A 26,832-nucleotide genomic window follows, 5' to 3' on the forward strand; every position below is an offset into this window, starting at 1 on the left:
TAAGTAGTTACTATTTAAAGTTCTGTTTTTGTTGTTGTTTAGTTGCTAAATCATGTCAGACTCTTTTGCACCCTTGTGGGCTGTAGCATGCTGGGCTCCTCTGTCCATGGGATTTCCCAGGCAAGAATACTGGAGTGAGCTGCCATTTCCTCCTCCAGGGAATCTTCCTGACTCAGGGATTGAACCTGCATTGGCAAGTGGATTCTTTACCACTGAACCACTAGAGAAGCCAATTTTAGTTTACCAAACACTTTTAAATCTAAGTTTTCTTAACAGCTTTGTTAATTTTTCAGTGTAATCAATGTGTCTTTCTTCTTTCCCCCACTTTGTTAACTTATTGGTTGATTTATTTTATCAGAAGTATGTTGATGGCTATTTCTTCAAAGTTTATATTAACAGTTGAAGTTTACATGACAGTCATTGACAGAAGCATTTTCCTCATTGCATGATAAGAGTAGAAATCTTGATAGATTCAATAATTATGGTTATAAAAGAATTGCTGTCAAATGGAGAAATAGACATTCACTTTAGTGCTTTATTTCAGATTATTTTGAGAGGTCTCTATAGAACCTAAAAGCTAACAAGGAGTTTTTCAACTCCAAAGTAGGTGGATTGGGGACTAGAAAATCTGACAAATTTATTGTGAATTGAGTTAAAGTGCAACCAGAAGAGGTGAGCTATAACAATATTTAGCATGTCAAATTGCAATTTTATCCATTTAGCAGATTAGGAAATTCATATTTTCAAGTTCACTTAGGGTGTGAATTGTTAACTTCCTTTTTAATAGAAATAATACATTATTCTTTAAGTAATAGCCTTGATGGTATAACTTGTATTTCTGCTTAAGATTGAAATTTCTCTAGAATTCATCCCATGGTTACTTTTAGATAAAGTAAAACAGCTCATGTGTTTGTATTTATCTTTTATATGTTCAAGTGTAATCTTATGCTTTGTGTAGATTTTGGTGTGCTTTTGAAGTAAATTTAAAACCAAGATTGTATTTCTATATGTGATTTTTTTTTCATATTCTTACCTTCCCACCATAAGACCTGGATTTGCTAAATCAAAAGACTGTTTAAAGAATGACACTTGGTGTGATTAGAATTAAAGTGCTGGAGCTTTTACTACCTAATGAGTAATCTATATCAGCCTTTCTGTGTCTGCAGCTTGCTTCTACTTTGCTCCCCAATCTAGCATTGCATCTCTTTTGACCCCCTTTATGCTTTTAGAGTAACTTCTGAAATGTGTTTTAACTTTTATAAAATGAAGCTATAGTTCTTAATAATAGTTATATCTCTTATTGCCCTACATGTGTTAGATTTGCTATATAAAATTGGAGGATAGACACTTAATTTTTTTGATACCTAAAAAATCATTCACACTGTTAACCATTTTACCCTTTAAAAAGTGATAATTATCAGTCTCATTCAGTTCTTCAACTGAAGGTCATTGCAGAGCATACTTTTTCTGCTGTAAGCAAACTACAGTTTAGATACTGATTCAATTAAAGGTGATACCTATTTTTCCAGCTGATTTATTTTAATACTCTTAATTTGCATACATAGACATTTGCATACAAGAATATGTGTAAGAGAATGCACTCATATGCACCCAGAGTTCAAAAGAGTAGGAGAAATGAAAATGTTTACTTTAGAAATATTAAACTATTTGCATCCCCCTTTCTCCTCCAAGCTTAAACATGATGGTTAAACACCTATTTCTGTGCCCATGAGGACAGTAACCTTTGCTTCTAGGCCTTCTGGGTTTTCTGAATGGGGGGTTTGTGGTACAGGAAGGTCAACTTGAGGAGCAGGAAGAAACTGTTCTCTTAACCCATGTGCAAAACGGGCAAAGACCAAATTTCAGTGGAAGTAAGTTTGTTTTTGGCATCTTCCCATTTGTCTTTCTTCATGCTTCTCCCACCTCCTTCTGCCTTCTTCTTGGGTGTCTACTCTTTTTAGCTCCTTACTGTGGCATTTTTTCCAGGCCTGCAGATGTACCTCTTATTAACTTCCACAAGACTCCTTCATTTTCTTTCCAAAGTCTGTAAAATAAGAAAACAGTCTCATCTATAGAGCAAAGGGAATTGGTTCTACAAGTCAGTGGATTATTAGCCTGACTACTGAGAGTTCCTGAAATTCTCTGTTACAATAGTGTGCCATATTTAAATAGATACACAGCACAGTAAGCTTTCTTCCAGCATTGGATCAGATTGCTGTTTCATTGGTTGAACAGAGATGAAATTGGCTTATGTTTTGGGTCATGTTTTGTGAAAAATTTTTACTGGATCTTTAAAACATGAGCATCATAATGAGCTTAGTGAGGTGCTCTTGTTAGGAGAGGTAGAGACTGACCTAGGGAAACACTCTTCTGCTTAACTGGGGACTGTAGTGAGACAGAATCTCTGGCATTATTTTTGATTATTTGGCACCTTAGGAGAGCAGTGGTTTTTGAGCAAGGAGCTGAATCTAAGAAGCCCACTTTGGTTTGAGCATTCTTCTCAATCAACTCCATTAATCTTGATATCATGATATTTCCACGTTTGAACCCATAGGTTCTCTGCTTAGGAATGGGAGTCCAGGGTAGTGATAGCTATTTGTACATGTTTAGTGTTAATCGTGTTACTCACTCAGTCATGTCTGACTCTTTGCAACCCCATGGACTGTGTAGCCCGCTAGGCTCCTCTGTCCACAGAACTCTCCAGGCAAGAATACTGGAGTGGGTTGCCATTTCCTTCTCCAGGAAGGAAATGTACTTGTTTGCTTTTTGTAATTTTAAGTATTTGTTAGAAATTATCCAGTGACTTATAGCTGGTTTCCCTCTGATCACTATTCATGGCAAATATGCTTGGATATTGGGCTCACTTGCCACCACCTTCACCACATGAATTCTCTTAATCCTTATCAGAAGGAAATTCCATTTCTTCCTGCAGGAAAGTAAACGTAATAGTTTGTAAGATTGAGTTCTCTTCAGCAATATATTTCAAGAGTATAAATCAGTATTTACCCAAATGCCTGGAATTTCTAGTTTGTCTGTTATAAATGTAAAATCAGTTACGGGTAAATGTTGCTAAATGTCTAATATTAAATTACAGTCTTTGGAACCTTTTCTGGGCTTACGAATATAGGTTGCTACTCAGATTTTAATATTTTGCCCTTCTACTTCATTTACGAAAGGATAGTATAGCATGACTTTGAAAATGACTGTTAAACTGTATCTAAATTCAAGTATACAACTAATAGTAACATATGATGACAAATAAGGTGGCTAACATAAACAAGAAAAAAAGTTCATGGTAAATCCTTAATGCTTGTATTTACTGGAGAAAATACACAATTAAGAAAACAGCTAAGTGTACAGTCATTGTGTTTCAGTCTGTACTACCAGATCGTTACTGAAAGATTATTTAAAGTAATTTCCCTTTCTAGTGTATAGTTGTGTAACTGGAAACTTCTAGCTACTTTTATGCAAGAACTCTTTTTTAATATATATGCAAGAATTCTTACACAGGAATACCAGTAGAAAATCAGCTGTTTGGAGCTGTTAGAACTAATTAAGAGTTCAGCATGAGAGTGAATTAAAAACTTACTGTGAAAAAAATCAGTATTCTTACTACAAGTGATACAAAAAGTCCACCTAAAACTGGCATAAATGTAAAAACTAATCCATTAGTTTATGTAACCAAAGAAGAAGAGGCTTGATGCTCAGCTCAGTGACATCAGCATGATCCTTCTCTTAACCCTGTACTTCCCTTGTCAGCTTCTACCCCCATTGCCTTGCTCCTCATTATGGCAAAATTCCTTGAACAAGTCTTCTGTAGTCTCTGTCTCCAATTCCTCTTTTTCCATTCTCCTGTAAGCTCACTCCAGTAATGCTTTTGTTCCAGTCACTCCACTGAAACTTTCTTTGTCAGGAAGATTTTGATGCCAAAGCCCATGCATAGTTCATTCTCAGTCCCCAGCTTACTTAATCTATTAGCAGCATTTGACTCAGTTAATCAAGTTCTCCTGCTTACAGCACTTTAGTCACTGAACAGAGTAGTCTAGGACACAACTCTGTTTCTTGGTTTTCCTTTTGTCTTGCTGGTCATTTCTTCTTACACTTGTTTTCTTTTTCTTTAAATTTTTTTAATTGGAGTATAGTTGGTTTACAATGTTGTGCTAGTTTCTGCTGTATAGCAAAGTGAATCAGCCATATGTGTATGCATATATTTACTCTCTTCTAGATGCCATTCCCCGCCCTGTTGGTCATCACAGAGTAATGAATAGAGTTCTCTGTGTTACACAGTAGGTTCTTTTTAGACATCTTTTGTCTACAGTAGTGTATATATCCGGAGAAGGCAATGGCACCCCACTCCAGTACTCTTGCCTAGAAAATCCCATGGACGGAGGAGCCTGGGGGGCTGCAGTCCATGGGGTCGCTAAGAGTTGGACATGACTGAGCGACTTCACTTTCACTTTTCACTTTGCTGCATTGGAGAAGGAAATGGCAACCCACTCCAGTGTTCTTGTCTGGAGAATCCCAGGGACAGAGGAGCCTGGTGGGCTGCCGTCTATGGGGTCACACAGAGTTGGACACGACTGAAGCAACTTAGCAACAGCAGTAGTTAGTGATATTGAACATCTTGTGCCTCTTGGCCATCTGTATGTCTTCTATACTTTTCTTATCCCAGACCTCTTTGCTATCTGCATTTCCTTGATAATTCTATCTAGTCTCAAGGCTTTAAATAGTAACTAAACGTAAATAAATGATTCTAAGATTGTATCTGTAGCCAAGTTCTCTCTGAGTTCCAGAGTCTTATCCAACTGCCCATATAAAATTACTGTTCAGATGTCTATCTCAACCTTAATATGTCCAGCAGTGATTTTTTGTTCTTCCTTTTAAAACAAATTTGACCCACAGTCATCTTGGTTAAGGGCACCTTCCATCTGCCTCGATGGTCAGGCTAAAATCTTTAGAGTCATCCTGGATTCTTCTTATTCATTATAGTGTAAGTAAGTAAGTGAACACACATTCGGTTGTGTCCGACTCTTTGTGACCCCATGGACTATACAGTCCGTGGAATTCTCCAGGCCAGAGTATTGGAGTGGATAGCCTTTCCCTTCTCCAGGGGATCGTCCCAACCCAGGAATTGAACCAGGGTCTCCTGCATTGCAGGTAAATTCTTTACCAGCTGAACTACCAGGGAAGTACACTCCAGAATTCTTAGGATCTAGTCATCTCTTCTTACCCATCTGGTATCATCATTTACTAGTATTCTGTTTAATTTGGCTCTGACTACAGTGACTTTCCTGCTATTCTTCAGATGCACTGTATGCTCTTATCCTGGGCCTTGGCATGGGTGTTTTTTTAACCTGGAATGCTGTTACCAAGATATTCACATGGCTATCTCCTTCAGTTCCTTTAAGCCAAGTTATTAATATTTTTAAATGACTTACCCAGACTACCCTATTTAAAATTCCATCTCATTCTTTCTAATCCCTGTTACCCTGTCTTATTTTTTCATAATGTTTACTACTTTTTGACATACTTCATTATGATGTCATTTATTATCTTTCTTTTCCTATTAGAATATAAGTGCAGTAAGGGCAGAGGTTTTGGTTTCTTCTTCATTAATTATCCCAAGCACCTAGCATTATGTCTTATACATGTTAGATGCTCAATAAATATTGTTGAATGAATGTTTGTGTAACAGATCTGTTTCATGTTATTTTGTGACTCTTGCTTCCTTGCTGTTGGTTTCCTTTTTTTTTAGTCATTATGTAGTTCCCAGCAGTTCCTGGAATCCTTCCAGATTCAAATCTAGCCCAAAAGAGAAAAAGTCTTTGTCGCAGTATTCCCAGGAAAAAGTCGTGAGGTTCACTATGATTTAACTACTTTAAATGCCATGTCCTACCCTTGACCGATCAACCCTGCAGGGGAATGCAGTGTACTTTCACCCTAGACTTTGATCATATGCTCCATTCTGAGACTGGAAGAAAGTCACAAATAAAAATATCTGTTGGGGGAATGGAAGCTGCTGAGTACAAGAAATGTCTACTAGCTTTTGTACCACTGTTTTACAAAATGTGATTGTTAGATACTGGTTCCATGGCATGTCAGTAGGTGTTCTGTGACTGTCTCCCATTAATTTTGGAAACTTAAATTTTGTAAAACTTTGTTATTGCAGAATTTCTTGGGGTTTTAAATATAATAATGTACTCTATGAATCTCTAAGTAAGATATGTTTTATGCAACAATTCCCAGAATTCTTTGAACATGGAACCCTTTTCTCTCAAGAACAGCTCATGGTATATTCTCACGGCCCACACAAGGAGAAATACTGTTATGTTTGCTAAGAACTAGTTAGGGAAAAAAAAAAACTAGTTAGAACATGCAGCAACAGCAAGAAAAAAAATATAAAGGAATACTCATCAAATTTACAGGATTTGTTAGAAGAAAAAATGTTTATGACTCCACAAAGACTTTATATAGAAAAACACAGTCCTTTGAAAGATGTCTGTTCTCAATAAATTTAGTGTAGTTGTACTTGTAAATCCAATGTAATAGAGAAGGGAGTGACGGGAAGAGAAAGAGTGCTTTATCAAATGGCTTTCCGAGTTCCTTTGTGTTGTAGTTTTTTTTGATTGCAGGAAAGGGTAATACTTCAGGCCACCTCAGAAAGGTTTATTGTGAGGCTATATAAGAATTAAAACCAGAATTAGAAAGTTATTGATTATGTACTTTGTATGGTTACGTTTATCCCCTCCCTCTGTGGCACCTCTTTCTCTTTCTAAGCATCTATTTTGTTTGCCTCCCACTGCAGGTAGCTTTTGGAGACCTTCTGTGTCCACACTCCAAATCCTGAAAGAAGCTAGTTTGAATTGATTTTAGTTAATATGTTGCTAATGGATGAATTCCTTCAGGCATAGTCATTTTATGGCCAGTGGATAGGCTACCCCTGGGAAAATTATGCTCCCTGTTGCTGTCAATGACTGTCCAGTATAGAAAACAGCCTAAAGCTGCTTTCCTGGTAGAAGGCATGGGCTGGGAAGGTTCAGCCAGGAGAGAAAGATGGTTGTGGTAGGTAACATGACTGAAATGTGTAGTATAATTTAGAAGAAATAAGAATAGAGGAATTCTGAAAAAGATGTGTATGGCATACGACAATAAAAATATACTGCCTATAGGAATGGCAAAGGTATAGTAATTAAAGCTGTGGAACTGATGCCTGAATAAGTAGTTAATGAAGTAGAAATACAATTCTAAAACAACATAAAAGTGAAATTTCTAATTAGTGGCATAAATTGGATATTAAATTCTTCAGAATTACCTAATTAACCACTAAAAGTAAAATTCCTACCTTCCAACTTGTCAGAATAATATCAAAATGGTTTAAAGGTTTAAATGCTTAAAAATGAAACTGTAGTGAGGTCAGAGAGGAATATAAGTTACATTTAAATAAATGAATAAATATGCATTACATGGGATAAAAATATGTAAATAATATTGGAGTTAGGAAGGAGTTTTTCTTCAGGAAAAAAAGCATTAATTGTGAGGACTCAAAAAAATTTTTTATTACATTAAATGGCAAAATAAAGCAAGGGAAAATATTTACTACATAGGATCATATTATAAATCTTTGCTATATGAAAGACTTATAAATAATTTGTGTATGGACAGAAGTGCTTAATTTTACCAGCCATCAGACAGTGTTACCTAGTTCATACACGCTGGAGACTGTTTAATCTTATTCTCTCACAACACACTATTTTCTCTCACACAGCTATTCTTCCATTCTCTTTGCTGATGATTTCACGTATTTCTTCTTTACCAAGAAAAAGGAACCAGTCAAAAATTAACTTCTAAAAGTTCCCACCATCACAAGTAACTTATACACACCTACCTGCATCTCTGCCCATATGCTGTATGTGATTTTTGTGTGACTCTGGGTGAATTCTTTGATCTCTGAACTAAGACCAATCTTTACACTTGTCCTTTAGATCCCATTCACTTCCTTATTCAAGGACATTGCTTATTAATTCTTCCTTCTCTCTCCTATGTCATCAGTGTTTTTTTTGTTTGTTTTTTGCCTGTGTACTAGATCATTCCTTTAATATACAATTTTGTGCTAACTTTCCAGTCTTAGAAAACTACTGTTCTCCTAATTTTCCTCCTGGTATACCCCCATTTTTTTTTCCTTCACCACAAAATTCCTTGCCAGCAGTGTTTCAATTCACTGTCTCTTGATTTCTTTCCTCCCTTTTATGTCATGAATCCTTTCCAAGTAGATTTTCACTTAACCCATGCCAAAGAAACCACTGTTATCTAGGTCATCAGTGACCATTATGACAGTAAAAGCAAATCATTTCTCAGTTTTGAGGCATTGAAAGAGTGGCTCATAACATAAAGCCAAAAAGGGTATGAAAAGTAGTCAGCTTAGAGTAGCCAAAGAAATGCAAATTAAAGACAATAAGATGTTTTTCATCTAGTGCCCAGTGTTGGCAGGGAACTCTCATATACCACTTACTTATGCAAGTGAACAGCATTTCTGGAAGCAGTTTGGGCAGTTGTACAAAAGCTTTAAAAATATGTATATCTTTTGACCCACCTCTTCCTTTTCTAAGAGCGTATGTCCTAAGGAAATAAAGATCACACAAATGTGTATGCACACTCGCCATGGAAGAGGAAAGGATTCATCAAGGAGTAGTTTCCAAAAGGAAAAAATTGGAAACAACCTGACGGGGAAAATTGAAAACAACTGAAATACCTACCCTAACAATGGGCGATTGGTTACATTACCACATTTCTGTGTAATAGCATACCATGCAGCCGCTGAAAATGGTGACAGAAGGAGGTTTGTTGACCTGGAAAGATTTTTATTATACATTTAACTGCGAAAAGTATTTAGAGCAATTTTTATGGAAAACACTGTGTATATTACACTCTTGAATGTACATACACCCAACAATGAAATGCTTGTTGTTCTTATTCAGTTGCCAAGTCATGTGCAACTCTTCGTGACCCCATGGACTGCAGCATGCCAGGCTTCCCTGGCCCCGCCTTCTCCCGGAGTTTGCCCAAGTTCATGTCCATGGAATCAGTGATGCCATCTAACCATCTCATCTTCTGTTGTCCCCTTCTACCTTCAGTCTTTTCCAGCATCAGGGTCTTTTCCGATGAATCAAGTGTTCGCATCAGGTGACCAAAGTATTGGAGCTTCAGATTTAGCATCAGAATGCTTGGAAGAATGTATTCCAAATGTGTTTTAGCTATCAAGTAGCAGAATTTTGTTTTTTTCCTAACTTCAGTTCAGTTCAGTCGCTCAGTCGTGTCCGACTCTTTGCGACTCCATGAATCGCAGCACGCCAGGCCTCCCTGTCCATCAGCAACTCCTGGAGTTTACTTAAACTCACGTCCATTGAGTCGGTGATGCCATCTAGCCATCTCATCCTCTGTCGTCCCCTTCTCCTCCTGCCCCCAATCCCTCCCAGCATCAGAGTCTTTTCCAATGAGTCAGCTCTTCGCATGAGGTGGCCAAACTTTCCTAACTTAGATTGATTGTATTCCCAACATCAGAAAAAGAAGAAAATGAAAAACTTTTGCAAAAGAAAAAACCCACCTTTCCAATGATAGTCTTCTTCCTTTTTCTGTTTTTGCATTTAAACATTGAGCATCAAACTTGGTTCATAACTGGCTGGCTTGGTTTGACCCAGTCTTTTTTCTTAAACCCCACTGGACTTAAATAGCCTGATGGCCTGTCAGCTGTGAAAGAATAGATAGGCCAGATATAATATTTACCGTACTTTTAGTTCTAAAGTTATTCAGGGGTCTCTGTAGGCTCATTGGATCTAAGTCTTTCGGGAGACCAGCTAACTAATTCAGTAAACTGAGAAATTATAAAGACAAATAGAACAGGTAGAGTTAAATTCCAGAGGAGAAAGATGATGAAAGCATAGTAAGCTTACTGAAAATGAATTTATTAGGAACCTACAATTAGGATGTGACAAAATGAAATCAAAGGCTTTTACACAGCTAGAGTCCATTACGGAGAAGGCAATGGCCCCCCACTCCAGTACTCTTGCCTGGAAAATCCCATGGATGGAGGAGCCTGGTAGGCTGCAGTCCACGGGGTCACTAAGAGTCAGACATGACTGAGCAACTTCACTTTCACTTTTCACTGTCATGCATTGGAGAAGGAAATGGCAACCCACTCCAGTGTTCTTGCCTGGAGAATCCCAGGGATGGGGGAGCCTGATGGGCTGCCGTCTATGGAGTCACACAGAGTCGGACATGACTGAAGTGACTTAGCAGAGTCCATTAGAATTGCATGTTCCAATGTTCTTTTCCACTTCTTAGTACTTTCTGTTCTATATAAGTGGAAAAATTCATGTCTAGCTTTTGTTGTCCCTCCCAAAGAACTTTAGTCAAATTTTGTTGTGAAATACTTGCCATCCTAAAATTCTTAAAATCTTGCAATAAAACATAGCTGTATGTTTAATGCGTATGTATGATATTATATTGGTTTCTATGTAAGATAAAACATTATTATAAAAGCAGTACATATTTAATATGGAAAAAATTTTAAGTTACAAAGTAATTAGTTTTGCTGCCTCTTTTGATCTTTCAATGCATATATATTTGTCTATATATATAAATTCTACTTATGCTGTACATTTCAAGTTTATATCTTGCCTTTTTTACCTTAATATTTTATGACTGTGTTCTTAGATCTTTATATTTTGTTTGCTTAAAGTATTTCCCATATTAAGGATAGTAAGTTTGTTGATTTGTTATATGCCTTTTGTTGGGGAACAGATTTTTGCAATCTTACGTTTTAATGGTAGTTAGCAGCCTAATGATGAAATTATGTAGTTTTAGGTATATTTTTAAAAATTACCCAGTTGTCCAGGTTTTTGTTTTTTAAGTAAACCAATATGCTCATTAAAGATTTTGTGACTGATGTTTGTAGATAGGTACTTAAGTTTCACTTTCCCCAAGACAGCGAGAAATATTCTATAACAGAAAGATGACTATTTTTAGCTTTTCTTTCTGCTGGTGAGGTGGAATTACGAATATTTTTAGAGCAGTTGAAAGTACAACCACTTAGATTAGCTCAGTGTTTCTATCATCAGAATCTCAATAACTGTTTATTTTATGTATCTAGGTTTTACCTTCCATGTGTTTATGTAAATTGCCACATGATTCTTCTTTCTGTTTTTAGTCTAGTTCATCGCTCTATGGAACAATGTTTTAAAAAATGAAGTTTCCAAAACCTTAACCTTTTCTCTGCACATTTTATATATTGAATGATAATTATATTCTGGTTATTATGAGCAATGCTTTTCTTTCTTACGATTGAAACAGAAGTTAATACTTACGGGGAGATTATTGAAAATCTTTTCCTTTGAGTACAGTATGCCCTTAATATTCTCAAGAGATATCCTCCACAACCTTTGTAGGTAACTTCACTAGGACGTTTCATCCTTTCTCTAAATCGGTGTATAGAAAAGGTGGAAATCTGAATGACTCTCTTTACCGTCTACAAGAGCTACTGACAAGTATACAAAAATTTAGGCCACATTGAGAGGTTGAGTTATTACCCAGGACGCTCATCCTACATCCTGAAAACACTCATATTAAACACTTAGCAAAATTTCAAGTTATAGAACTTTGGAGGTCTTTAAGATTGCTTATAATAATTCAAAACAGAAGGATAATTAGTTCAGAAGTCTGAGATATTAATTTCTTATTGCAGTTATGAAAACAAACATCCATATTTAAGTATTAAAATCAGTAGCCATTCATACCTGAATCTGTTGCAATCACATTCCACTGAAACAGGTCCAGCCAAGATCACCTATGACTTGCTAGGTATTAAGTCTAATTGTCAATTCTTATCCTGACTTCTGAGCATTTAACATTATCACTTTGAAATTCTGTCTTCCTTTGATATCAAGGACAACATTTCTTTCTGTTTTTCTTTCTGAATTTCTGGGCATTTATTCCTTGACTTGAGCCTTAAATTTGGTACAGGTTCTCCAAGGCTCTGTTGTTCATACCCCCTCACCATCTGCCCTTTTTTTGCATGTGGGTGTGTGTGTGCACCATTTTGCTTTACTTACTATTTTTTTAAACAACTTTATCCAAGTATCCCTGACATGCCATAAACTACACATACTTGAAAGGTACAATATAATACATTTTGCCTATGTGAAATTACCACCATAATAAAAATAATGAACATATCTATCACTCCCCAAAGTTTCCTCATCCCATTAGTAATGCCTCCCTGCTGCCCCTTCCATTCCCACCCAGCTCCTAGATTAGATGTTTTTTGTCACTATAGATCAGTTTGCATTTTCTAAAATTTTATAAATGGTATCATGAAATATATAATGGTTTTTTTTTTTTTGAAGTGGGTAGTGAGGTCTGATTTTTTTCTTATTCAAGATTATATTCTAAGGTTTATCTATGTTGTATTTATAGTTTATTGCTTTTTATTGCTGAGTGGTATTTCAGTGTGGATATAACACTATTCATTCACCCGTTGATAGATATTTGAGTTGTTTCCAGTTTTTGGCTGATGAGAACAAAGCTGCTATAAAAATCTGGGCTCAGAATTTGGGCTCAAATGATTATATGCTTATATTTTTCTTGGATAAATTACTTAGGAATGGAACGAGTGGGTCAGTGGATACAGGTTTAACTTAGTAAGCAACTGCTCAACTTTTTTTAAGTATTAGGTCATTTTACATTCTCACCTACAGCATATGAACTTTGCAGTTGCTCTCCATCCTTGTCAACACTTGATGTTATCATTTTAAAGATTGTTAGACATTCTAGCAGGTGTGTGTCTCTTTGTGGTTTTAATTTGCATTTCCCACAGACTAAGGATGTTGAACATCTTTTAATGTACTTTTTTGTCATCCATATATTTATCTTCTTTGGTGAGGCGTCTGTTTAGATCTGTTGCACATTGTAAATTTTGTTAGGTTGTTTGCTTTTTTGTTGGTGACTTTATGTAGAGTTCTTTATATATTCTGGCTGCAAGTCTTAGTGGATATGTGAGTTTTAAATATTTTCTCCCAGTCTGTGGCTTCTCTTTTCATTTTTTTTTTTAACAGTGTCTTTCTAAGAGCATAAGTTCTTAATTTTTATGAAGTTCAGTTCATCAATTAAAAAAAGCATTGTGCTTTGGGATTGTATCTCTAAAGAAATCTGTACCCTCAACTTACCCCTGGACTGGGAGTTTGGGATTAGCAGCTGCAAACTATTATACATAGAATGGCTTACAAAAAGGTCTTACTGAATAACACAGGGAATAAAGTGTCCTGTGATAAACCATAAGGGAAAAGAATATGAAAAAAATGTACATATATGTATAACTAAGTCATTTTGCTGTACAGCCAAAATTGAAACAACATGTAAATCAACTACAATAAAATACATTTTAAAAAATAGAAGTCTTTACCTAATCCAAGATCGCAAAGAATTTTTTTTTATGTGTTCTTCTAGATATTTTGTAGTTTTAGGTTTTTCATTTAGGTCTAGGACCTATTAATCTTTTTATTGTAATAATATACGGCCTTCCCAGGTGGCACAGAGGTAAAGAAATCCACCTGCCAATTCAGGAGACACAAGAGACACAGGTTGGATCCCTGGGTCAGGATGATCCCCTGGAATAGGAAATAGCAACCCATTCCAATATTCTCGCCTGGAAAATTCCATGGACGTAGGAGGCTGGTGGACTGCAGTACATGGGGTCACCAAGATTCGGACACAACTGAGCACACACAATATATATAATATAAACTAAATTTGTCGTTTTATCCCTTTTAAAGTATATAATTCAGTGTGTTTCATTATATTTATGATGTTGTTCAATGATTATAACTACATTTCCAAATTTATATCACCCTAAGCAGTAATTTTGTAGTCATTGAGCAGTAATTTCCCATTCCTCCTTCCCTACAGCCACTAGGAACCCCTAATCTACTTTGGGTCTCTGTGAATTTGCCTAATCTAGATACATAAGTGGAATCATGTAATATCTACCCTTTTCTGTCTGCCTTATTTCAACTTCTATTTTCAAGGTTTGTCCATGTGGTAGCATGTGTCACAAGTTTATCCTTTTAATGGCTGAATAATATATTCTGTGGTATAGATAAACCACATTTTGTTTATCCATTCATGTTGATGGACACCGTTTTTACCTTATGGCTATTGTGAATAAAGCTGTCGTGGACACTGGCATTTGGGTGTCTGAGTCCTTGCTTTCATTTCTTTGCTGTAGTATATACCTAAAAGTGGAGTTACTGAGTCTTAATGATAATTCTGTGTTTTACTCTTGGGGGAGCTGCCAAATTGTTTTCCACAGCATCTGCATCAGTGTATGAGGAGTTCCAGTTTTTCTGTATCCTCACCAACTCTTGTTGTTTTCTGTTTTGTTTTTAATGATAGCCATCCTGGTCAGTTTGAAGTGGTTCTGGTTTTGTGTACAGTAAGTCCCCTACATATGAACCTTCAAGTTGTGAACTTTCAAAGATGCGAATGTACGTTTGCATGTCCAGTCACGTAAGTTGGTTCACGTGTCTGGCATACATTGTCAAGTGCATGCTTCCTCTACAAATTGTTGTGTTTTTATGTACTTTACTGTGTAGAATACAGTAGTACGTATCTTTATATCAAGCCCAGGATGTCCAGAAGCAAGTGTAAAAGCAGTGGTGATGTAGCTGTTACTGCTCGGAAGTACCAAGTGATAACAAGGGAAACAAAAATGAAAATAATTGAGAGTGCAATGAGGTGAAAAGATGGTAGATGTCGCTTGTTCCTATAACATGAATCATTCAAGCATAGGCCCAATTCTAAAGAACATGGAGAAGATCATGGAACATGTGAAGTCTGCTGTGCTGGTGATAGTTGACAATAATATTGAAGAAGTGTGGAAAAGCAATGGAGGAGAGAGAGAAACTTCTCAGTGTGTGAATGCAAGATCAGCCTCAGCACTGAGTTTCAGCTCAGCTTAATGCTGACTTAATGAAAGCTCAAAGTCTTTATGAAGACTTGAAGTAAAAACATGGTGAGAAATCAGAGGGTGCATCTCTTAATGCCATCCATGGCTGGGAAAGACAGGGAACCCTGGTGTGCTGCAGTCCATGGGGTTGCAAAGATTCAGACATGACTTACCAACTGAACAACATGGCTGATTTCACCAGTTCAAGGCTAGAGCCAGCCTTCACAACGTAAAAGTAAGTGGCGAGGCAGCCATTGCAGATACAGTAGCTGCCTGGGAATTTCCTGAAATTCTAAAAGCTATTATTGATGAAGGCGAGTATTTACCTGAGCAGGTCTTTTTATGTGGATGAGACAGGACTATACTGGAAGAGGATCCAGACCAAAGTTACATCAGTAAGTAGGAAAAGTTGATGCCATGCTATACAGCAGCAATGCTAAGTCGCTTCAGTCGTGTCTGACTCTGTGCGACCCCATAGATGGCAGCCCACCAGGCTCCGCTGTCCCTGGGATTCTCCAGGCAAGAACACTGGAGTGGGTTGCCATTAGGCTAATTCTTGTTTGGTGGCAGTGGTTCCAGCTATGTGAAGCTGAAGCCTTTCTTGGTTTATTGTTCAGAGAACCCAGGAACCCTTAAAAGCATAGCCAAGGACTCTCTTCCTGTTGTATGAAAGAGTAACCCCAAAGCCTGGGTGCACAGGCCATTTTCCAGGACTGGTTTTTCTACCACTTTATCCTGGAGGTAGAGAAATATTGCCTGCAGAAGGATGTCCCATTCAGAATTCTTTTGCTGTTCAACAGTGCTCCAGGCCCTGTTCATGGACAACTTTCATGCCAACGTCAAAGTAGTGCATCTGCCACCAGATACTACGCATGGACCAGGGACTTAGAGCGACCATTGTGTCACACTTTTCGTCAGGCAGTAAAGGCGAGTGATGAATCAGGAACAGTCTCGCAACAATTTTGGAAGGACTGTAACATCTACAAGGCCTTAAATACCATTTACTTTGCTCGGCCTGAGGTTTCAGCTGTCATCATGAATGGAGTTTGGAAGAACCTTTTCCCACAGTTTGTTCATGATTTTCATGGATTTGAGAAGGTGGACGCAGAGTTCAAAGAGGTTGTCAGCAACTTAGTGACCCTCAGGGATAAGCTGGAGCTAGCTGCATTCCTTTTGTGTGGTCTGTGAAGTTTCTCTGCCATTTCTCTTCAGTCAGCCTGTGATCTGACAGATTTCTACAAATAGCCAATAACCCTCTCACCCTGCCCCCTCCTAAGGTGTGTAAAGTGTGTACACCTCTTTAAGTCTTGTAGTAGATGGCAGGTCACAGTCCCTACAGCTATAGTAGGGCGGAGGAATAGGGGATGATTGCTAGGTCTCTCACATAGCCCTCTCAGCATATTCGACAGACTCTTCATCAAGCATTCCTCCTGGTTGCTGTGAAGTGTCTGATCAGGTTTAAAGTTCTGAAATCATTAATTCTGATCTTTTTAAGAAATTTCTCCAGCTTAATGGTTGTTTTGGAGGAGGGAATAACTCCTGAAGCTTCCTGCTCTACCATTTTCTCTGTTGTTACTTATGATCTACTTTGTGTTAATTTTTACATATGGTGTACTGTATGATTCAAAGCACTTTTCCCCCCACTGCATATGGTTATCCAGTTGTTCTGACACCATTCATTGAAAAGACTATTCTTTTTCAACTAAGTTGCCTTTGTGCCTTTGTCAAAAATCAGTTGTTCACATATATGTGGGTATATTTCAAGATTCTCTACTCTGCTCCATAGATCTATTTTTTTTTTATCTTGACACCAGCATCACAGTGTCTTTGTTACTGTACCTTTATGATAAGTTTTGAAATCAAGTGGTGTTAGCCCTCTGCTGCTGCTGCTAAGTCGCTTCAGTCGTGTCCGACTCTGTGTGACCCCATAGACGGCAGCCCACTAGGCTCCGCTGTCCCTGGGATTCTCCAGGCAAGAACACTGGAGTGGGTTGCCATTTCCTTCTTCAGTGCATCAAAGTGAAAAGAGAAAGTGAAGTCTCCCAGTCATGTCTGACTCTTAGCGACCCCATGGACTGCAGCCTACCAGGCTCCTCTGTCCATGGGATTTTCCAGGCAAGAGTACTGGAGTGGGCTGCCATTGCCTTCTCCGCTTAGCTCTCTAGTTTTGTTCTTTTTCAGAGTTGTTTTAATTTCTTCTAGGTACTTTGCATTTCCATGTGAAGTTTAGAAGCACCTTGTCAATTTCTTTAAAAGGAAAAAAACAGCAAAAACTAGCTAGGATTTTGATTAGATTACATTGAATCTGTAGATCAGTTTGAAACAACTGGTATCTTAGCAGCATTGAGTCTTCTGATCCATAAACACTGTCTCTTCATTTATTTTGGTCCTTAATTTTTCTGAGCATTATTTAGCATTTTTCACTGCACAGGTCTAGTGCCTCTTTTGTTGGATTTATCCCTAAATATTTCATTTTGAGGGGATGCTACTGTAAATGTGTTTTTAAAATTTCAATTTCTTACTGTTTGCTGCTAATTTACAGAAATAACACAGATTTTATATTTTATTGTTACCTTACTGAACTCACTTATTCTAATACCTTTCTATGAGATTTTCTACATAGATCATCATATTGTCTGTGGATAGATGATTTTAGTTACTTTCCAATCCTGATGTTTTTTATTTCTTTTTCTTGCTTTATTGCACTGATAAGAATTGCCAGTACATTGTTGAATAGAAATGATAAATGGATATCACTGCCTTGTTTCTAATTCTTTAGTCTTTCATCTTTAAGTATAATGTTGACTATAGATTTTTCATAGAAATCATTTATTGGGATGAGAAAGTTCACATTTATACCTGCTTTGCTGAGAGCTTTTTTTAAAAATCAAGAATGTTGAATTTTTGTCAGATGCTTTTTCTAGATCTATTGAAATGATAATATGTTGTTTCTTCCTTAGTTTGTTAACCTAGTGACTTGAATGTTGAACCAACCCTGCATTCTTGGGATACGTCTCTGTTGGTTATGATATATTACCCTTTTTAAAATATAGTCATATAGTATAGTCATTTTTTATAGTCATATAGTCATTTTTTTTAACTTTAATATAATTGGATTGGATTTGCTAAAGTTGCGTCAAGAATGTTTGTATTTATGTTCATGAGAAGTAACAATGGTAGTTTTCTTTCAATGTATTTGTCTTGTTTTGGTACTGTAGTACTACTCTCTTCATGGAATGAGTTGAGAAATATTCTCTTTTTAATTTAGGGGCAAGAGTTTTAAAGTTGTCAGTTCAAGTCTGAAAGGTGTTCATGATATTCTTTTATATGCTTTTATTATCTATAGACTCTGTAGTGATGTCACTTCGTGTTTCTTACTCTTATTTGTGTCTTCTTTTCCTTAGTATTGCTAGAGGTTTATCAGTTTTATTGATCTTCAAAAGAAACTAGCTTCTGGTGTTGATTTTTCTTTTCTTTTTTTTGTTACAGAATGTTCTGTTATATGAATGCTTAGTCATTCTCCTATTGATTGATAGTTTGTGTAAGAATAATCTTAACGGAAACTCTGTGACTAATTTTTATGATAAAAATGCATTCTTGTGTGCTCAGTTGTGTCTGACTCTTAGTGACCCCATGGACTGTAGCCCACCAGATTTCTCTGTCCTTGGGATTTTCCCAGTAATAATACTGGAGTGGGTTGCCATTCCTCCTCCAGGGGATCTTATTGACCCAGGGACTGAACCTGTATCTCCTGCATTGGCAGGCAGATTCTTTACCACTGAGCCACCTGGGAATCCCATGATAAAAATGGTAAAACCTTAAGGATATGAATAAATGGACACAGGTACAGTACTCCAGCATAGAAAGATTAAAGATATAAAGATATCAGCTCTTAAAATAAGTCATGGGTATAATTTTACTCAAAATACCATTGAACTTTGAGAATCATGACAAAAGGATTCAGAAGTTCATCTTGATAAAACATTTGAGTTGATGTTAAAGTTCTGAAAAAAAGAATAAATGGAGAGAAACCTAATAGAAGACATCAAAATATAGTGAAACTGTAACAGTTTAAAAAATAGGGTGCCAGCACCAGGATAAAGAAGACCAATGAGAAAATAGCCTGGAAATGGAACGTGTTGGATATAAGGATTTAATATGATAAAGGAAGCACACATATCCATAAGGAAGAAAGATTATTTAATAAATAGTGTTAGTATAACTAAGCAAATAGGAGAAATAAAAATTTATATTAAAAAAAAATCACATATTAAAATATGTTCCAGATGGATTTATAATTACATGGAAACAACAAGCCAAAGAAATGAATTGTGTACTGAATGAACCTAAGGAGGGAAACAATACAAATTAACAAAGGAAGTGATTGACAGATAAGACTACATAAAACTTAACTTTGAATTATCCAATAATATTGCCAAAATGAAAAAATGTAACAGACCAGGGGAAGTATTTTCAGCAAATTTCCAAGGTTAATATTTTTTTTTATGTATGAAACTCTATGCAAATGTAAAAATGGGCATAGGACAAGATTGGGCAATTAACTAAATAGGAAGTTGAAAACAGGAAAAAATTTTTCGATACAATTTAAACTACTAAGGAGTTACACAGACCTACCCATTAAATTAACAGCAACTCCCAGGCAGGCCAGAGTAAAAGCATAATAAGTAGATGCACAAATTGGTAATGGTTTTTATATATATATATATATATATAGTGTTACAAGTGTTTGAAAACCACTTTTGTGATAAAATTCATTTTAAAAGATCTCAATACTTTTTGACCCAGAAAACCCACATCTGGGAATTGATCCAAAGAAAATAATTACTACACCCCCCTTTCCAAAAAGCAAACATGTAAATCCTGTATACAGAGTTGTTTTCAAATAATGAAAACTTAGAAAACCTAAATGGCTAATCAAAGGAGTAATTACAATTTTCATATATCCCATAGATAGAATACAATGCAATAATTAAATATGGTAATAGAGATTATAATTGAAAATGTGATAAGAGTAATTTTTTTAAAGCAAGCTTTCAAATTATGTGGATAATTTAATTGGTAAGAAATATGTAGAAATGACAAGCAGTTATGATGAGGGTATAGTGGGACACTCTTTTCCTGTTTCCTGTGATCAAATATAATGCTGCTGCTGCTGCTAAGTCTCTTCAGTAGTGTCTGACTCTGTGCGACCCCATAAACGGCAGCCCACCAGGCTCGCCCGTCCCTGGGATTCTCCAGGCAAGCAAATATAATGCTGCTGCTGCTGCTGCTGCTAAGTCGCTTCAGTCGTGTCCGACTCTGTGCGACCCCATAAACGGCAGCCCACCAGGCTCCCCCGTCCCCGGGATTCTCCAGGCAAGCAAATATAATGCTAGTCTGTACTTAATAGAAGTACAACACTTTGATCAGGGAAGCTAATAGTCCTATGTTATGAGAAGAGCATGGGCTTTGGAAATGTGTAGATCTGAGTTCTAATTTGGGTTCTACTTACCTAGTATGAGGCCTTGACAGTTACATAACTACTTAGAACCTCAATTTCTAAATCTGAGGAAATAGTTGTTTATGGTTGTTGTGTGGATTAGTAATAGTATATTGCAGTTGTTGATAGAAATATTGTTCTTGTCATGTGACATCTGGAATAATGTCAGTCAGCTTAAAAGCAATCATAAATTTCAATGGCAAACAATGAAGAGTTATTTTTCACTTAGGCTACTTATTATCTGTGAATTGATTGTGGCTCTGCTCTAGTTCTCTCCACTTTAGAATCAAGGTAGACTAGAAGGAAAGATGTTGAAACCCAAGGACAGGTCTTAAAGGTCTGCTCTGAAGTGGTACACTTCCAGTCATATTTCATTGACCAAGGCAACAGTGACACTGTGTCATAATCCTCCTTTGGGGAATGGGTCAGCACAGAGGGGCAGCAAATATTTGGGAAAAATAATATATGCTATGACAAAGAGTGTGTTCAGTGCTGTTACTTTCAAAGTGTGATAGTCTGGTGTATGTCTGGAGGAGAAAGATCAGAATGGTGAGTAATTCTGAAATCCTGTCTGAAATGCAGTGGAAATAGTCAATGGAGAGAGTGGGGCACATTAATGCTGTCTAAAATATTTGAAGAGTGGCTATAACGGGCTATACTACATGACATCAATGGGTAGGAGTTAGAGCATTATGTTTTGATTCAGTGTAAGGTCATAAGGCACCCCACTCCCGTGCTCTTGCCTGGAGAATCCCATGGATGGAGGAGCCTGGTGGGCTGCAGTCCTTGGGGTCGCTGGGAGTCGGACACGGCTGAGCGACTTCACTTTCACTTTTCACTTTCATGCATTGGAAAAGGAAATGGCAACCCACTCCAGTGTTCTTGCCTGGAGAATCCCAGGGACGGGGGAGCCTGGTGGGCTGCCGTCTATGGGGTCACACAGAGTTGGACACGACTGAAGTGACTTAGCAGCAGCAGCAAGGTCATAAGGAGAAAGGGAGACAGAAAAGGAAATTCATGCTTTTAAAATATCTTACCTCATTTATATTTAAATAATCCTATGAGGGTTTTTGTGTTTGTGTATGTTAAGTATTGGGGAAAACAGTACCTAAGGTCATATGGCAAATAAGTGGTAAAACCTGTTTCAAATCCACGTCTGTGTGATCTCATCTCTCTCCCACTATACTTGCTACTCTGTTGGGCTGCAAGCTTTCTTACAATTACACTGTACATCACTAGTCATCTTCTGTCTGACAAGGTAATGACCACTCTTCCTTCATCTCTAAAATGTTTCAAAGTATATAAATGGAAGAATTGAAAGGAATGTTGAATTCCTGAATTTGAATTTAGATCAGTGGTCTGCAAGCTCATTTGATCATTTGTACCCTTTCAGAAAAATAATTTAGCATGTGCCATACAAGATTTGACATAAAATTTTAGGTATTTTTGTGAATTAGATTTTATGGAAAATCTAAGCATCTCTTAGATGCTTATCCTCAACATTGGAGGTCATTGTTTTGGATGATTTGTAAGGCTTACTTTTCAGTATAAGATTCCATGCTTCTGTTTGGCCTGAATTTTTCTGAAAGGAATAATGATAGCTTAATTAACTTTTAGAAAAAATTTTAAATGGTCTGTTACCTAAGACCAAAACTAAATTCACTGGCATTCATAACAAAATTAAACCTGAAAATCAAATAGTATGAAATATGGTTTTCCAGGTAACCAGTAATAATCCTGTGAACAGTCCAGTCTACTATTAATATATATAAAAGAGGATATAAAGGGGTTACTATTAAGTAATAAATCTGATTTCTACGTGTGGCTCAAAAAGCAACCTCGTTATTTTAGTTATATCTTTTCTAAGTCTGTGTGTGTATGTGTCCAAAACTTACTGTACTCATATATTCTAAAAGAATCTGAAATTTTGCCTAGAGAATATTATTTTTGATACTTGGAAACTTATTTTAGTACTGTTTTACAACAGAGCCAGAAATCTAAATCAGGCTAAGCCTACTGGACTAAAATTTTGAGAGAGACATATCCTAAGTCAGAAACAAAGAAGTTACTTTCATTGCCTGAAAGAGGAAACTGTTTGCTTTTCTACATTCTGGTCCTTGGTTATCTGCTTTTTGCCAAGTTGATATTTCATGATTAAGATAGCTTTCTGATTATCTTAACTGTTTCTTGGGGATAGAGTCTTTAAGAAAAAACTTTCCCAACATAGGCAAAACACTCCCTGACATAAATCACAGCAGGATCCTCTATGACCCACCTCTCAGAGTAATGGAAATAAAAGCAAAAATAAACAAATGGGACCTAATTAAACTTAAAAGCGTTTGCACAACAAAGGAAACTATAAGCAAGGTGAAAAGACAGCCTTCAGAATGGGAGAAAATAATAGCAAATGAAGCAACGGATAAAGAGTTAATCTCAAAAATATACAAGTAGCTCATGCAGCTCAACTCCAGAAAAATAAATGACCCAATCAAAAAATGGGCCAAAGAACTAAACAGACATTTCTCCAAAGAAGACATGTAGATGGCTAACAAACACATGAAAAGATGCTCAACATCACTCATTATCAGAGAAATGCAAATCAAAACCACAATGAGGTGCCATCTCACGCCGGTCAGAATGGCTGCTACCCAAAAGTCTACAAGCAATAAATGCTGGAGAGGGTGTGGTGAAAAGGGAACCCTCTTACACTGTTGGTGGGAATGCAAACTAGTACAGCCAATATGGAGAACAGTGTGGAGATTCCTTAAAAAACTGGAAACAGAACTGCTATACAACCCAGCAACGCCACTGCTGGGCATACACACTGAGGAAACCAGAATTGAAAGAGACACGTGTTCTCTTTCAGTGTTCATCGCAGCACTGTTTACAATAGCCAGGACATGGAAGCAACCTAGATGTCCATCGATGGATGAATGGATAAGAAAGGTGTGGTACATATACGCAATGGAATATTAATCAGCTACTAAAAAGAATACATTTGAATCAGTTCTAATGAGGTGGATGAAACTGGAGCCTATTATACAGAGTGAAGTAAGTCAGAGAAACACCAATACCGTATACTAACGCATATATATGGAATTTAGAAAGATGGTGATGATGACCCTATACACGCAACACCAAGAGACACAAATGTAAAGAACAAACTTCTGGACTCTGTGGGAGAAGGTGAGGGGGGTAATGATTTGAGAGAATAGCATTGAAACATGTATATTACTAAGTGTGAAATAGATTGCCAGTCCAGATTCAATGCATGAGACAGGGCGCTCAGGGCCGGTGCACTGGGATAACCCAGAGGGATGGGATGGGGAGGGAGGTGGGATAGGGGTTCAGGATGGAGGACAAATGTACACCCGTGGCTGATTCATGTCAATGTATGGCAAAAACCACTACAATATTTTAAAGTAATTAGCCTCTGATGAAAATAATTAAATTAATTTTTAAGAAGCTTTCCCAGATCACAGAAAGCAGAAATACAAATGTAGGCTTGGAAGAGATACTCCTGTCAGTTCAGTTCCGGTCAGTTCAGTTCAGTTCAATTCAGTCACTTAGTCATGTCCAACTCTTTGCGACCCCATGAATTGCAGCACGCCAGGCCTCCCTGTCCATCACCAACTCCCGGAGTTCACTCAGACTCACGTCCATCGAGTCAGTGATGCCATCCAGCCATCTCATCCTTTGTCGTCGCCTTCTCCTCCTGCCCCCAATCCCTCCCAGCATCAGAGTCTTTTCCAATGAGTCAACTCTTTGCATGAGGTGGCCAAAGTACTGGAGTTTCAGCTTCAGCATCATTCCTTCCAAAGAACACCCAGGACAGATATCCTTTAGAATGGACTGGTTGGATCTCCTTGCAGTCCAAGGGACTCTCAAGTGTCTTCTCCAACACCACAGTTCAAAAGCATCAATTCTTCGGCGCTCAGCTTTCTTCACAGTCCAACTCTCACATCCATACATGACCACTGGAAAAACCATAGCCTTGACTAGACGGACCTTTGTTGGCAAAGTAATGTCTCTGCTTTTGAATATGCTATCTAGGTTGGTCATTGACTTGAAATTGTAGATCCAACAGTACTCTTTTGGATTCCTTTCTCATTCATTTGTACAGCTTTTTTGGACATTTGTGCATGGTAGTTTTGGAGGAAGTGTTGCTTGCAGGTAAGAAATGGCCAACTTCAGCTACTTTTTCTGCACCAGTTTAAGTGGCCCGCAGGCTGGGAGTTCTTTGGTATGAAAAGTGATCCATTTGTTCTAGAAAATTATCCTGGAAAAGGACGGTTTAAATAATTTAATTTGCTATTCCTTCATTTTCAGTCTTTACTTCATTCAGCGATCATTTAGTGCTTCTTTGTGCAGAAATATAGCAAACAAGAAAGATATTTACCACTGATATCAAAATATATTCTTTTCTTTCCCCACCTCGCCTTCCTTCCTCTTCTCTCTATTCTCTTCTTTCCCTTCTTCGTGTAACTCCTTTCCTTTTTTGAGATAGTAACCACAGGCGAATTTTGAGGTCTGTTCATCTAAGGATAGGGCAAATTATATATGTTATTTATTTTATAAAAATTTAGTGGTATAGTTAGGTGGGGGGTGATAAAATTCTTAATTTGCCTTCAAGTCCAACTGTCATCTTACCTGGGCAGATCTCAAGGTGTATGTATACGTTTGTTACTTAGCTCAAAAATAATATGTTTGTTACTTAGCTCATTTATATCTTTAAATGGCTTTGTATTATTTTAAATAAAATTAATATCAGCGTGTTTTTATACATGTCCTTTTTAGATGCAGACGTCTATGATTAGACATGTAGCACATGTCTTAATTTTCAAATGCCATAATTGACTTGTTATCTAAACGCTAGCATTCATCCTAGTTAATTAAAGGCATGTGAATGGTTGAAGTTTTTTGTTTTGTTTGCTATTGTGTACTATATTGAGAATTTGAAGGTAATTAAAAAATATAATTCTTTTCTTCTTTAGCATCAGACAACAGTCAGCGCTTTCGAGAAACCTGTTTTGCATTTGCATTGACGCCACAACAAGTGCAGCAGATCAGTAGTTCCATGTAAGTTGTCTCTGAGTGTAACTTGCAGTTTGACCTTTGCATCCAGTTTTGTCTATAATAAGTGACTTTTTGAAACAGTATATTCAGGGGTGAGTATTATTGTCATGCAAGTATTAGTACTGAAAATATCATTAGAATGTTACTTACCATAAGAACTCTTACTATTTCTGATATACGTTCTGGAGTTAGCCGTGTCTTTGAATCAGCTTTCCTGTGGATGTCTTTAAAATAATTTTAGTTCTTACCATGTCTTTTCTAGGGATATTTCTGGGACCAAATGTGACTTCACAGTGCAGGTCCAGTTAAGGTAAAGTATTGACTACAGTATATATTCAAAGTTTAAAAATCAATATTTCTTAAAGATTTCTAAAATCTTTCTAATTTTCAGTAAGTATTTTCTGTGTCCTATATGTAAACCATTAACTTTTAAATACTCTCTAATTTAGATTCTGTGTGAGACATCTTTTGATAAATTTGAAAAGCAAAATGAGAATTTTCCAACGTGGTACTGTCCCATATTCAATTTCTTTTCTTAGCCCATTTCTTCTAAGAGTATCTAACACATCTTTTATGTTAATGTCTCTCATTGCTTACATAAACCATCTTATGCTGTTCTTTTTACTCAGTGACTATTGTAGTGTAGACTTAAGTGCCCCACACTGTTCTTGTTGCGATAGAGATAGAAAGACAATTGTTTTCCTCCGGAAGCTATTTTCCATATAAAGTAAGAAGGATAAGTCAAACACATAGCCCAGTCTCAAAATCAAATACTAAGTTGTATGTATAGATTATAAACGTACTAAGAGATCAGAAAAGAGATTAAAGAACCAGCTCAGTTCTTCACAGAATAATGTGAAAACGTCTGATCTAGACTTAGAAGTAGTGTGATGAAAACTGAGAAAGCAGAGGAGAGGTAAGGTCTTGGTTTTGGAAGGTACTGACAAAGGTGTTTCTGTGTGAAGGCGCTTTATCCTCTGTCAGGCAGATGATGATAATGACTGACTGAAGGGCTAAAATTCAGCGCCTTCGTAAATAATTACATATTGCTGTGATATTTTTTACTTCCTGCCTCAATTTACATTTTGTTCATACTGCTATGTGACTTTGTCTTTTAAAACAGTGGTTTTCAGACTGTTGCTTGAAGCCACCATTTGGCTTCCCTCTGGCTATCATTCCACCTTCTACCCCACCCCAACTCTCCTACCTGACACACACACATATACACACTCTGAACCAAAGTAGTGCTGCTTTGACCTGT

General features: G+C 37.0%; 1 protein-coding gene across 2 annotated transcripts in view; it reads left to right on the top strand.

Annotated features, from left to right (window-relative positions):
* The window catches only part of PIAS1 (protein inhibitor of activated STAT 1), a 127,596-nt gene that overhangs the window by 52,637 nt on the left and 48,127 nt on the right, over positions 1–26,832 (top strand). For both annotated transcript variants that reach the window (XM_005893297.3, XM_070377340.1), the window contains exons 3-4: positions 25,490–25,574; positions 25,834–25,881. In XM_005893297.3, coding sequence (XP_005893359.1) covers positions 25,490–25,574; positions 25,834–25,881 — 133 coding nt within the window. The remainder of the gene's footprint in view (positions 1–25,489; positions 25,575–25,833; positions 25,882–26,832) is intronic.

Source organism: Bos mutus, chromosome 10 (genome assembly GCF_027580195.1).
Source record: "Bos mutus isolate GX-2022 chromosome 10, NWIPB_WYAK_1.1, whole genome shotgun sequence".
In the NCBI taxonomy this organism is placed as follows: domain Eukaryota; kingdom Metazoa; phylum Chordata; class Mammalia; order Artiodactyla; family Bovidae; genus Bos; species Bos mutus.